At 52.9% G+C, this 13,680-nt stretch overlaps 3 protein-coding genes across 3 annotated transcripts; 1 reads left to right on the top strand and 2 right to left on the bottom strand.

The window, feature by feature from the left end:
• Positions 1–262: 262 nt before the first annotated feature.
• Positions 263–3,022, bottom strand: EKO05_0010657 (uncharacterized protein; the record flags this gene model as incomplete). Its single annotated transcript, XM_038947278.1, has 1 exon — positions 263–3,022. One exon carries the CDS (start codon positions 3,020–3,022, stop codon positions 263–265), a length of 2,760 nt encoding a protein of 919 aa, XP_038793603.1.
• Positions 3,023–5,106: 2,084 nt separating this feature from the next.
• EKO05_0010658 (uncharacterized protein) lies at positions 5,107–5,532 on the top strand (the record flags this gene model as incomplete). The annotated part of the gene is made up of 1 exon (XM_059637821.1): positions 5,107–5,532. The coding sequence occupies one exon, from the start codon at positions 5,107–5,109 to the stop codon at positions 5,530–5,532; it is 426 nt and encodes a 141-aa protein (XP_059493804.1).
• A 4,447-nt stretch (positions 5,533–9,979) lies between these two features.
• On the bottom strand, positions 9,980–10,363 carry EKO05_0010659 (uncharacterized protein; the record flags this gene model as incomplete). Its single annotated transcript, XM_038943536.2, has 1 exon — positions 9,980–10,363. The coding sequence occupies one exon, from the start codon at positions 10,361–10,363 to the stop codon at positions 9,980–9,982; it is 384 nt and encodes a 127-aa protein (XP_038793604.2).
• Between the last annotated feature and the right edge of the window lie 3,317 nt (positions 10,364–13,680).

A 13,680-nucleotide genomic window follows, 5' to 3' on the forward strand; every position in this document is an offset into this window, starting at 1 on the left:
TAAACGCACGATTTGTTCACCAATCTATGAGCATCTGAGACAACATACAATGACACTCGCAGCCACCCAGGGCCTGCAATGACATTAACACACCAGCACTGAATCTAGCAAATCGTAGCTACATGAGCTCTCCAACGCCGGGAAATGCATGTCCATACCAACACCGCTAATGCAAATCTATCACTACTTACGCTCCAACCCAATCGATGGCTAATGAGAGACTGCAAACACAGGAAAATGTGCAGGAAGATAAAAGAAGCAGCTAGAAACTGAAAAGACCAGACCTCCTCTTGCCAAGCGGATACACAATGAGCGCTGCCAAGAACAGACCAACTGTAATACCAATGGCAATCTGCACGACCGAGAAACCAACGTTGAGTGCAATACTGTTGAGCGTGCTGCTAGCTGTCACATCCGCGGCACTGACAGTCGCAGCAGTGGTCGTGTTCCTCGTTATCTGATCCGCGGAGTTGAGGCCAGACACAAGCGAGCCCTGCACACTCAGACCAGAGGGGACCTGCACGAAGATGGCGGGCAACATGGCAGCGGCAGCAAGGCCGTATCCAATCTTGCGCGTGTGCGGCACGAAGTCGCTGACAGAGCTCGCGCGGGAGTGCGTTGTGCTGTCGTTGTGGGTGGCGTTGTACTCTGAGCGCTCGATTTTGGGCAAGGATCGAATCGCGCCGTGGCGGTTGCGCAGATACTTCTTGCGCAGCGCCATGACACGCGGACGTAGCTTGTTCTCCCAGGTATCCAGACTCCAGTTGTCCACGTAGCGTCCGAAACGAGCGTGTACATTGGCGGCGATACCAATAGCCAGCGCGCCGAGGGTGTTGGAAACTTGTGCGTTGGCCTTGAAGTACTGCGAGCTGTGGAAGTTGACAACGTAGCCGATGAGCGCAATAATGGCCATAGAGGGCATTTGCTTGTACTTTGCCTGGTTGACAACCATAAGGCAGAGCGCAAAAGCAAGAACGAAGAGGTAGTAGTAGTGCGAGGACATGGGGTTGCGGCAGGTTGTCGCCGAGGTAGCATTCTTGTCCATCATTCCATAAAGAACAGTGCCGATGGTGATGCCGAAACCGAGAAAGAGGGAGTAGATGATAGCGTACACCATGCGTACGGACCCCGCTACGATATGTTTACTCTGGAGTTCGAGAGAAGCGCAGAGAACCATGAAACCAGGCAGAATGAGGGCGATACTAGATTGTGCCATAGCACTGAAGCAGAAGATTTCCTTGCCATCGCTGCCACGAATGGAGCCAAGGGCGCGAGCAATGAAGCTCGTGATGACGGCAGCACCAATCTCGAAGACGTTGCTGATGAGCTCGTTGCCAGGTGCGACGATCAGCTGCAGCCAGCCAATTATGCAACCCAATACAAAGCAGAACGGAAGATCGATGGGTCGAGCGTTAAAGGCATAGGGAGCGACAGTGGCGGAAGCCAGACCGTACACAGGCACTCTGGGCCAGCGGCCAAACTTGTTCTTACGTCCCATGATGGCTTCCAGGCGAGGGGTTGCTTCATCAACACCCATGCGATCGTGAACAACATCCTTGTAGATCTCGTGAACGTCGCGTAGCTTGCCGAGATCAACACCTTGTGTTGTCCTCACAAGCTTGACTTCAGAGGTGTGGATCGATGTGTCGTCGAAGGCGCAGATCATGCAACCAGGCATGTACAAGAACTGGGCTTCGATCTCCAGAACACGCGCTGACATGTTGAGGTACTCTTCCAAGCGATGAGTGGGCGCACCATACATCATCAGGGCTTTGCAGAGCTTGCGAAGGTAGCTTTGACGTGCTAGAGTGCCAGCAATGTGAATCTTGATCTTCAAGTCACGGTCGCGACGCTTGTTGGACCTCTTGACTGATTCGTCAGACTTCGAACGCTTGCCCATACCAGGACGTGTCTTCTTGACTCGCTCGTCGAACTCATTGCCCAAGTCCTGCTGAGAAGGCGCGGCAAAGCTCCGAGCAGATGTGCCGACAAGCTGAGAAATGGAGTTCGTGGATTGGTTGTGGTGACGGCTGTACCAGGGCTTGCTACGAGGCGTCGTAGCCCCTGACCGAGGTGGGGATGAGTTGGGGGAGTTGGCTGCGGTCGAAGCCCCACTGAAAGTGTAGCCTGCGCTAAGGTTTCTCAAATGAGAGGATTTGCCAGAGCGGCCCGCGGTAACAGGAGCTTGTGCAGCAGCGGTCGAGGCCTGCAGCAGCGTTCCAAGAACACCAGTTCGATACTTTTGTGGGCGTGCAACATGCTCGTCCTCAATCTCGACAGCGTTTGTGGGACTGACTTGCCCAGACTGGAGGGGAGGCTCGGAATGATAGAGATCTTCTATGCTGAATGCGGGGTCTACGCTGCCGTTTCGAATAGTGTGGTTGCGTAGCAACATCGATGCTCGCTTCATGAACTGAGGGTCTTCACCGCCATCTTCGTCTTCGCTGTTCTCAGCGGTGTGTTCATACGAGGCGGGCATGCTTTGGAGTTCCACCGAGGGTGGTGTCATCTGGCCCTGCGAGTTGCGACGAGAAACTGGAGCAGAGTAAGTGCCCATTGATTGAGAGAGCTTGGCGGCTCGTCGGTGGGCCTCCAGTCCTGATCGTTCTTTGGCCTTATTGACTGGGTTCTGGCGATCGAGTTCATCCTCAAAGGGGTTGGGCTCATCATTAAGGTAGAACTCTGGTGGTGTGCGAGGAGCTTTTCGTATGGCTGGGCGTGGTCGCTGCACTTCACGAGTGGGGGGTGTTGTACTAGCTTCCTGTGGATACTCTTCTGAGAGAGCAATCTTGATAGACTCTCGCATCTTTCTGAGATCATCCTGCGAGAGATCCGCCCTCTGGAGGGGCGTGTTGTAACCGGCTGAACCTGTGTTGGCCTCCTCAGGCGTAGCCGTTGACGTAGGACGTTCGGCGGCAGTATCAGAGCACCAGACGACGCGCTTGCGCCCTGGGGTTGAAGCCATGTGGTCTTGGGAGTTGTTGTGAGAGTGAGATGGCCCTGGATCCTGAAAGGGGTCCATGATGATATTATACTACCGGATTATGTCCGGGGGACAATGAGTGTGGGAGAGTGCCCTCTTGGCAGCCACGGAAACCCGGTACGTCCTCAATACGCGCCTCTAGAACGTTGACCCCCTTGAATCAAGATATGGAAAACTGCACGTGGGGGTAATAGTTCGCAACCGAAAGCGGCTGATAGTCTCAGGAAGGTTTGGAACCGTAGCCGTCTGCTGCACCTAGCGGCAGATCTCCGGTGGGTGGTGTCAGATGCAAGGAGCAATCAGTGCTCTACGTTCGGGTATATATGGGTCCTTTGGGCGCGATACAGTCGAGAATCTCCGGTACGCCAGTAAGATGATGTTTTGGGAATGGGGTGGCAGTAACGACTGTAATTTCAAGGAGGCACAAAGACGTTGTGGTTGTTCGGACGCGATGACGGAGTCGACTTTTGTTGGAAATAGGAGGTGGTAGTGTAGCACTTTCTTCGCAGGGTTGCGTGGTATTGATAAGGGCCTACTGAGGCGGGTGTGTCTGCACGCGCTTCCGGGCGACAAGCGAGCAAGCAGAACCCTCACTGGTTTTGCCGTGGCGTTAGAAGACCCAGTTTTCGTTTGCGAATCTGGACGGCCAGAAGGTTCGATGCGAACTTGGTCAGCTCAAAGGAGAGACCCGGTGGAGTACGGTTGCAGGGAATGTAGTTGGGAGGGAACGCCAAAATCACGACAGCCGCACCAAGTGCGCGCCGAACTTCTGGACGCTGCGGGTGTGGCTGCAGACGCCGACGCCGAGTATTCTTAGAGCTATCTCTGTCGCAGAATGCGGTGTTGACGTAGATACACCGCAAGTGTACCGAAGCTTCCGTGGGCTTAGGGTTGCCGCAGCCGGCCAACGTTGAAATGTCTGCAGAGAGTGAGGAGAATCACAGTTGCGAGACAAGCAACGTCAAAGAACACACCATCACCTCATGGCAGTCGACTTACGAGGGAGCTCTTGGACTGACGACGGTCGCAGGAGCTTCACTGCCGTTACTGGTGAGGATTTGCATTCGCCCATTCCAAGTATGGCAGCCGATGCGTTGGAAAAGTGGACAGGTTGTGCCAAACGCTTGGTGCACTGGTTGAGAGAGACTGCGATAAGGACACTGTGGGTATAACTGGGTCTGCAAGCCTCGCAATGCGCGTCCTCCAATGGTCGCACACCAAGGGCCATCGTGGGAATGAGGTGCCGTGATAGCTCAGTGGAGCGGTACGACGTGATCGAGAACCTCCAGCGCCGCATCTTCTGTCATGACTGCGTCGCTCGACAGCAGCGATACGCGGCGGGCAGCGGCAAGTCGGGCGTCTTGTAGGCTGACAGACTCACGCATCCATCATTCCTTGCTAATGACAGCCGCATTGAAGCCGTGGTGGTTCGCCTGGTGGCGAACAGGAGGCTGAAAACCCTGGGAACCGGCAAAGCTTATTCAGTCACCCGCCTAGCCGGGCCAAAGCCGTGCATGCCGTGCTTCCCTGCAGCATGCAGATCCCAACAGTTGAACGCAGGCCGACTTGTGCGACGGCTGTTTCGGCGCTTCCATCACATGTTTTTGGTGGTTGGACTGCGAGGGATGCCGGCCGTGCTGTGATGGCATTGCGACGAGCTAAAAACAGCAGCACGCTTCTCTCAACGCCTCGACGAGACACGCGTCTGATACCAACGCACCGTATCCACAAGCGTCGCAGTGCGAGGCTCGCGCGTATCTGACGCACGTATATTCCATCGCGCACATCGTCATGCGTCTGAATGTGTATTGTCAGGAGACGGCCGCATGCGGAATGATCCATCACCTACGTCATATCTCGCGCTCAGACGACAACAACACCGCCAAGTCCAGCGTGCTGACTCGCTGCCACTATTCACACATCACGTGCATGACCTTGTAAAGCGCTAGCTCCCGATGTTAAACGTGGGTCCATCGAGCAGCACTCCGCACGCCTGCATGTGGAAAAATCGATGAGACGGGTAGTCTGGAGAGCTGTTCCACCCCCAGGGGGCTTTCGGCCCACCTCGTAGACGTCAACTCGGTTGAACGGACCTCCAGGCTTGTCACCATGATGTTACGGGGATGCATGCTTTTGTCCCACGATCGCAGCCAGGAATGTCGATAACCCGCATTGACAGATGTATGTGCAAGAGCTGTACGTATATACCGTATCGCCTGGAGACAACACCGTACAATACGTCTGAACGGGGTGTGTGTTGGTATCGTCCCAGGACGCAGAGAAAGCGCTGTCAGTCGCATCATGTACGGCGCTACATCGCGGCTGGTGTTCGCAGGCGTCGAGAGCTCACGTCTCCGTTACCGCGTCGCTCTCCTAGCCGCCTCCTCGACCCTCACGATGGTTTCCGCGCTCTGATTGTCGATACAGGTTGTTTTACTCTCGCTCGACGCCGACCGTGGGACCGGCGAGTGTGTATATGGCTTTGGGACTTTCAGTCGCGTCGCCTGTCACTATCAGCCCCAGCTCTGCTTCAAACTCTCGAGGACTGATGGCATATTCTTTCCCTGGGTGCCTTCGCCGACCACTATGCCATAGGTGAGTGTCAAGGCGCAGGTAAGATGACAGTGCAGGTACCACGTGCAAAAGGCATCACAAGGGCGGTGTCACAAAGAAACAGATATGTTATTCTACTGCACTGCGGTGCACGTACCAGACGTTCACAGGCATCGACGTATCTTCTGCATCCTCGGTCTCTGCTGGACGACACACATGGCGCAGTCTTCGTTGAAAGGCATGGTTGTGGAGGTGGATTTGATGTAGGTGGTGATTCTACAAAGCGAGAGTGGAAGAGCACAGTGGCTGCCGCTGTCCAAATAGTGGAATAACTTCACAGTCCACTCACCTTCACCTCCACAGCTCGAAGACACTGACTTAATACCGCGGCAGATAAAGCTGTAGGCAGTAAGCACGCGTTTTGGTCGATAATAACGCTACTCTGCTTTGCTGCATGCCACTTTGGAACCCACCTTCACCTCTAGCAAGCTAGCGGCAAAGGTACGTGAAGTTTTCGCCGCCCGCCCTGGTCTTTCCTACACCACACAATGTCACCAAGTTCGACTTCAATCATACGATCAGCTTCTACCCTGTCTGCTAAATGTCACACAGACAGCTTCCAACGCTGTCGCACACGACGCGGGATTCAGTGGGTGCCCGGTTTGGCCATACGTTGACTCGTGTCCGCCGCCCCACTCTTGTCGTCAAATGTTACTAACAAGTCTGCAGGTACCGCCTTACTTCGCATCATCTGAACAGAGGCAGGCAGTCCTCGATGTGGTAAGGAGTGCTGAATCCCCGCTACATTCAATTGCTGGCCATCCCTATCTTAGTCGTCACAAGTTTGGCCTGGAACTGCTGTCTTTGTGTCGAATGAGCAACTGAGGCAGAACGCTGCGAAGGCTGCCGCTCTCACCAGAAGAAGGCCAATGGATGTGTTACAGCACCTTTGCAAGCGCCCCTCTTGTTTCACTAGTGGACTGTTTGAAGACGGCTCTTCTGAGCACCCTAGTGAAGAGAAAGGCATGGGCCAGGCTCCTACAAATCATCAGACATACGCTGTGGACAGCAAGGGTATCTGTCTGGGTGGTCAGGTCTCTGCATCAACTGTCCCTTGCAAGTGGCAGAACGCTACGAACGACAAACACGCATGCGTTCTCTGCGTTTAAAATCATCTCTGCCTTCGACTTACCAAGTCAGAAGAAGGAGAGCACTATTTCATTTCTTGGTATCCGTGAAGTCGTAGCATGGAAGCAGCCAGCACGTATGGTTCCCCCGAAGAAATTGTCCCTATATCGCTTTCGAGTATTACTCTGTTGTCAAGATTCTGTACGAATTATTATGTTCGACCACTCATGACCAGCGGTGAACAATTGGAGCTGTGAGTCACGTTGTATTGCGGTAGAAAGCATCGACGATGGACCAGAAGATGTAGAAGAGACAGGTGCGCATATTTTCCCAAGAACACACCATTGCTATCGCTTTCAAATCGATCGGACGAAGAGAATAGCAAGGCAGTTTGATGTCCCCTCAGCTCGGCAGGGATACAGACCTGTTACTCGAGCCCTGGAGCAGTAGGGTGGCAAAGTACATTGTGTTTAAGGTAAGCCTTTATTCCTCTTGGTGCAATATGATTTTGTCACAACGAATAAGCTCAATACGCTGGAACCTATGAGCTCGCACCCGCTCTCCGCTCTTGTCTTTCTTCGTATGCGATTCGCAAACCACATCTTTTTCTTCTACAGCCATGTGACGCCTATCTGAGCTTCTCGAACTAATTGAAGACTCCGGTGAAGGAGGCAAAATAGTGGGTCAATGCTTCGCATCCGGCCCATGGATACATACCCGAGCCCCATGCCTGGATTTCCTCTTGTCTGCACTTGCAATGACCAGGAGTCAGACACTCGTTTCCTGCTCTCCAGCCGTCCATTCATGGTTGCCAGTGACTGTACTTCAACTGCATAAGAAGGCAAGTGAGTACGTGCATAGCAGACTCTCTTCCGAATGATTTGCAGTGCAGTTCCATCGAGTGTACGGATTCGTCCACATAGCGGGAGAGCAAGAGACGGTCGTGTACACCTATCCTCTTCTCCAATTGTTCTATCAAACTTGAGGCCAAAGTACACTCAATCCGATCTTGTTCATCGTAGGCAGTGATCAACACCTCAACTGAGAACCTTCTTGCCACCATGTGTCCATGACAGCACAATCGCACACGACAGGCTCAGCAACTAGCCCGTGGGCGCCATAGCCAGAGTCCCTGGCCAGGAAGTGCATGAACTCTCGTATGGTCAAGTAGTATGGCCAGTATCACGTCGAAGGGCCCAGCTACATCTGCATTGGTGTTGGGGATGGGAGAGCCGTGCACTCCTACCACGTTCCGCACGACCCATGTCTTGAGGGCGTTGCGCTTGGGTTCTCGGTTTTGGTGAACACATGCCGCCAGTCGCACGTAGGTAGCTGCCATCGTGCTATGCACATGGCGTCACAGAATATATAGATGCAACTAGCATGGCGTATGCTTCTATAAGAGTAAAGGTGAGAATATCAAATCAATAAAAGCTTCCGATAGCTTGGTCAGCATTTGACTTGCAGCCACTGTAACAGCCGGCTTATGTATTTCTTTCATCACAGTCCATCAGCTTGTCTACCTGGTCAGACAGTAAGAAGGGTATACTCAGCGGCAGTGGAGAAACGGCGAGGCGACGGCAAAGGATGGCTACAATGGGTCGGTGTACGAACAACAGATAAGATGGCGGATAGGAATTCATTTCGTGAACAGAATGAGAGCGTTAGAAACAAAGGATCTGGTATGCACTGAAGATCGTGTATTCGAGAGGTGCAGTTTAGCAGTGTATTGAGACTCGAATTCTGCACGTGTCATTCTTCTAGCTAGCCATGTCTAAGGAGGATATCCTACTACACTCCCTAGTTGTCGAGCCGGTCCATATCTTCGAGCGTGGAATCAATCAATTCCAAGAATGCATCCAAATCGTCGTCGTCCTCTTCTTCACTGAGTCTCGATACCCCTGATACAAGGAATGATAGCAGTAAGGATGCAGAAGGCGTTTGCCTCGCTTACAGAGAAATGGCATGTGTTATATTCTTGCTCCTTGACTCAGTACAGCACGCGGAAGAGCGCTTGTGCGACACATGTCACGCTCTGGCACCTTGGATGGCGCTGATAGCCTGACCAGCGTAGACAGACACAACACAGACATTGCCATTGAGAAGTAAACGAGGTATGAAGCCCATTCAGCGTTGAACACACCATAGACCTTTCCAATAAGCGTTCACATAAGGTTGTGTATCCTACACACTGAACCTACTTTGCTTAGGCCGCCGTCGAATGCTTCCTTTTCTATGCATCCAGCACCATGCTCCAGTCCTTCGACCAATGTCCACCCTTATGCTCCAAGTTCGTCCAACGTCTCAAACAGCGACACCAATGCTTTCCATAACATGCTCAACAAACCGAGTGTGGAGAACAAAGACATCTTGATGATAAGCAGGACTGGTACGTTGGGTCAGAGATGATACAAGCTGGCTGTATAAGATTCGATACCCTTCGGTTACGCCGTAGATACATCCTGTATTTATACGGGGCTTACGATTTGCCTAAGTGTTTTATCGCTTCAAGGACTGATGCACATAGTCTCTCGGCGGCCTTATTAGGTCAATGCACTTGTTCCTGCTTCTTGATCACTGCATGAAATCAGAGCATCTGGGGGCGTGTGGCGATGGAGACACAGCCTACCTTTACATCCGCCAACACGGAAAATCTTCGACCTGGCGTTGAATCGCCGCTAGAGCTCTGTTGAGCATAGTCGGGGCTTGAAGTGCTGTTGGTTAAGGTGGTATTTTTTGGATTCACATAAGGCCGGTAGTTGCTATAGCCTTTTGGCCATCCCCCCGCACAGTGAGCGGAACCTCGTCGAAATACAAGAGCCGAGAAGCTCACTCAGACATGATACCAGGAAGATGTTCGGACATCCAGCTTAACCACTTCTGCGGCTTTCTGAGTTAAGCGTTTAATGCGTCTGTACAAGTTAGCTAGTAACAAAAGACTTCGGCAACAAGACCTACCACGGCGGAATTGTCTGTCTGACATCGTGAATGTCTGGCGCGAGTGTGCTGTGAGAAGTCAAGTGGATGGGTCGCGCAAGATGGCAAGGCGAAGTGGCAGCGTCAGGTGACAGTGAGCGTTTGCCCACGCCCGGTTCAATACCAGCGTACGTGACTGTCTATTTGTATTCACTAGTTTTTCTCTTTTGAAGCCGGGAAAGTGTGAATAATGCTCACGTGCTGAAACTGAACTATAAAGCATGTCTTTGCGTGTATTCTGCTATAGAGATCCCGCTAATGTAGCCCTTTGAACATCTTGTCGAACTCGCGCTTCGACTGGGCATTCGAGCATGTCTTCCTGAATTGGCGTGCATTCTGCTATTCCGGCCCTGTGAACATCCTATCGAACTCGCGCTTCGCCCAGGCGTTCTTCTGCCGGCTTACCCTCGACGAGTAACGGTTGTTGTCCTCAGGCTCGGAGCCCTTTTCGTCGTTATCGCCCTTATCCTCTTCTTCGTAGTTGCCCTGGTCAGCCACTGCTTCTTTGTTGCGTCCACTGTCTTGCGGAATGGGGCCTGCTATACAAGACTGTAGCGGGCGCTTCCTGCTAGGTCGAAAACGAACGCCAACAATGTGATATGCTTCCAACCCTACCGTTCTCAGCCGGTCACACGCGGCGATATACTTGGCATCTTTCGCTTGTACCTCCACGAACGTCTTTCCTTCTGCAAGCTGATCTTCAGTGAGTGGTTCCACTCCCATTATCTTCTTACTGCGCTGTTCCACGCCCGACCTTCGCTCTTGTTGGTATCGTGCAACCGATCTACAACACCCCGGATCCCCACAGGCAGCTTGTGATCAGCGGGGTCTCGCCTTACAATTGCGAGATTGCTCTTCTGGACCGGCTGCCATCCAGTGATGAATCGGTGTTCATGGACGCCGCCCCCTTTCATGGCATCCCGGATTATCTTGTCGTTGAGGAGCTCTGCTCGCGTGTGTAGGTCCGGCCTAGAGAAACTCCTCGCTGGCCCTCGCCGGCCCTTTCTGCAGTAGCTGGTATTCTGCATCTTTGTTATGGCTGAAGGGTGTGTGATTGTCTCGGAAAGACCGGAATTCTGCCCATACCAGGTTCCACTCAGCCTCAGTCTTGTTTGGGATCAAAGAGCTGCTTGTCTGGATCCCGGCTTGACAGATTGACAGCCCGCCTCCTGTAACAAACATGCTGTCAGTGATGACTGTCAGCAGCAACTCTGCAATCCTAGCCTGATCTTCGTGCCACAAGAAGCACACTGGAAGATATTCAAGCCTAAAGGACACGTCGTGTTGCGTGCGAAGCGCTGAGAGCACCAGGTGTTATAGCCAGCTGCTCTTGCCGGCGCTGTGTGCCTTTTGGCGTTGCGCTACCTCGATGTTGTATCTCACGCACGTATGCGCCCAGGACAGTGGCTTTGCCATCTCATCTTCGGGTGTGTCTGCAAGTCTGTCTTCCAAGGCCTTGCAAAATGTCAGGACCTTCATCACTCGATCCTGGGATCCATCGAGGTAATGATAGGATCCAGTCTTTGTTGCAGCAGATATTGCCTATATTATCGTACTAGATTGTAGTACTGTTGTACTGGTATAACTGCTCTTTTTGGTCGCGACAGTCTTCATATCCGATTCGCTGACCTTGATCGTGTTCTGCATGTTGTCTACTTCTGCAGCCAGCTGACGGGCAGCCAGGCCAGTGGTGCTCGATACGTACGTTCGCAGTACCCTGATCTCCTCTTCCCACTGCGCCGGTGCTGGTGCGTTTCCACCTTTGTCTACAATGGCTCGAATGTAAAGGCCGGGACAATTTTTTCGCTTGGCGCACTTCATCCAAGCCGAGATGGGAGCGTAAAGCTCGTGAAGATCTTCGTCTACCCCGCCTCCGACGGCCTGGAACGGGGTGCCGTTGATCATGTGCTCCAGTACTGTCGTCGGGATTCCCGCGAGGATCTGCAGTGCTGGACTTACTGGCTGGGATGTCTTCTGTCCGGAGTCAATATCTCCTTTGTCAGGTCCGTGTGATTTTCTCATCGTTGTTGGTGGGATTTGTTCGTGTTGCAGGGCTGGAGAAACATTTCTAGAAGACTTTGAATACGGCGGCGGGCTGGATAGTGAAGTGAGAGATTCGCAACGAGCCAACTTCACGTGCAGAAGACCGTACGCTAGTGACCAAAACCGCTTTTGTAGGCGGTCGGTTTCTACGCGGGCGTGCATCTGGTGCTTGTAGATGGAATGTGGTAGGTCGCTAGCTAGACAATCGCTGGTCGGACACTTACAAACACCCGAATGTAATATCGATGCTCGAGAGGCGATCAGAAGCTGTGAATGACGGCCTTCCCCTCTGACCTGGTCCCCATGATTGTGAACTTCGACACAACAATTGGAGGGCTGTTAACGATGGCCGACATCTTCCCCTCCAGTACTTTAGTCAATGGCCGTGGATCAACTGGGGCGGCTTGTTGCTTGTTGGACGTGAAGGGTAGGGTGTGGGTGCTAGCGGTGGAAAATCACCAGTGACGTGCTCCTTCTCCTGTTGCTTGGGAAAGCGCTCTTTCCATCTACACAGACTAACTCACAAACTACTGCCTTGTCACCCCCGCCGAAACCTTGGCCTGCCGCCGCTATACCTAGCCAAAGCCTCGTTTTCGCTATTGCTGCACATCTTCAGTACCACTGACCTTTCTGCAGAGCCTTGCGACGCGCTACCATGGAAGCATGGGATCTGATACATCTAGTCGTCTACATCCAGCACGGCTCGTCAGTCACACGTTGGTCACCAGCATCGACATACAGATCACTTCTCCCTCAAGCAGCAGCATCCTCGTCTCATTCTGCATCCAGAATACCCACATCATGCCGTGCAGTCGACTCTCTCGAGTACATCGATCGAGCAGCCTCGACGTTCATACAGTAGCAGTCACGGTAGGAACTCATCAACGGGGAGGGACAGCGAGTCAATCAGATGCCATGGAGAGCAGTTACTCGAGAAGTAGTGCAATGGGTGCTCCTACACATCGATTCGGAGACGACAGAAGTGAGGTCTGGCATGCAGCCGCTAATGCAGCTTTCGCTTGGTCATCCAATCACAGTCCTTCAACTCGTTCTGTCATCGAAGCCAGGCTCATCAGACGATATGGGCAGAGCCTTCTGGAATGTTAAGAAACGGCGCTTCGATGATGTAACAAGCTCAAGCATTCGCAGCATTACGAGCTTAAACAATACATGCATACGAGCCTCACGATACTCAGAGTGGACAATAAGGTAGCAGGGTGAACTTCGAAGCCATAACGGAGATGAGAGCAGAGATGAAATTTGGCGAGTGCCACCAATCACGTCGTCGACGTGCTCGGGCAGTCCTGCCTTCCCAGTCGATTGCTCGTCTCGACGGGCGCGACTGAGACATTAGCGGCTCGAAGCATGTTCCTCGACACGCCCTGCACAGGCTCACTGCCGGTGTCGAGTCGCCGACAGCATACGCTAGCGACCAAGTGTAGGGAGAATCATGGCCAAACGGCTCCTACAGCAAGTGTCTTCAGATGCCTTCTTGAACGCATGAGCTGTCATCCGACGGATTCGGTAGACGATATGTAAGCCCAATGGCGGCCCTGAAGGACACGCTACTGCACAGAAGATCACCTCCAGGCAAGTCCTACTGCAGTGCCTGTTGAGGCTTTCCACACTTACCCACAGTCAAGCGCAAATTCTTTGCAAGTTCTGCTTGCGCATGCGACAGTTCTTTGCACCTTGCTTGCCACTGCTTGTGCGTTCTCGTCAGCGCGTGGTTGTCGGCGAGCTACAGTAACTTCGGAAGCGTACCAGCAAGGGCCTTCACACCTGAATGCGCCTGGCCAATCAGCGATCGAGCGCAAAGCCTTTGCAAATCCTGTCTCGCGCAACCAACTCTTCCTTGCTGGCGACTCACTGCTGTAAGGCCTTGCCACGACTGCGCACGTTGCCGGGACGGGTGCACTACTGCAGAGACAACACGGCAAGGGCCTTTGCACCTCCACATGGTTAGCCGCTCCGAGTCTTTGCAGATTTTGGCTGAG

Source organism: Ascochyta rabiei, chromosome 20 (assembly GCF_004011695.2).
Source record: "Ascochyta rabiei chromosome 20, complete sequence".
Classification (NCBI taxonomy): domain Eukaryota; kingdom Fungi; phylum Ascomycota; class Dothideomycetes; order Pleosporales; family Didymellaceae; genus Ascochyta; species Ascochyta rabiei.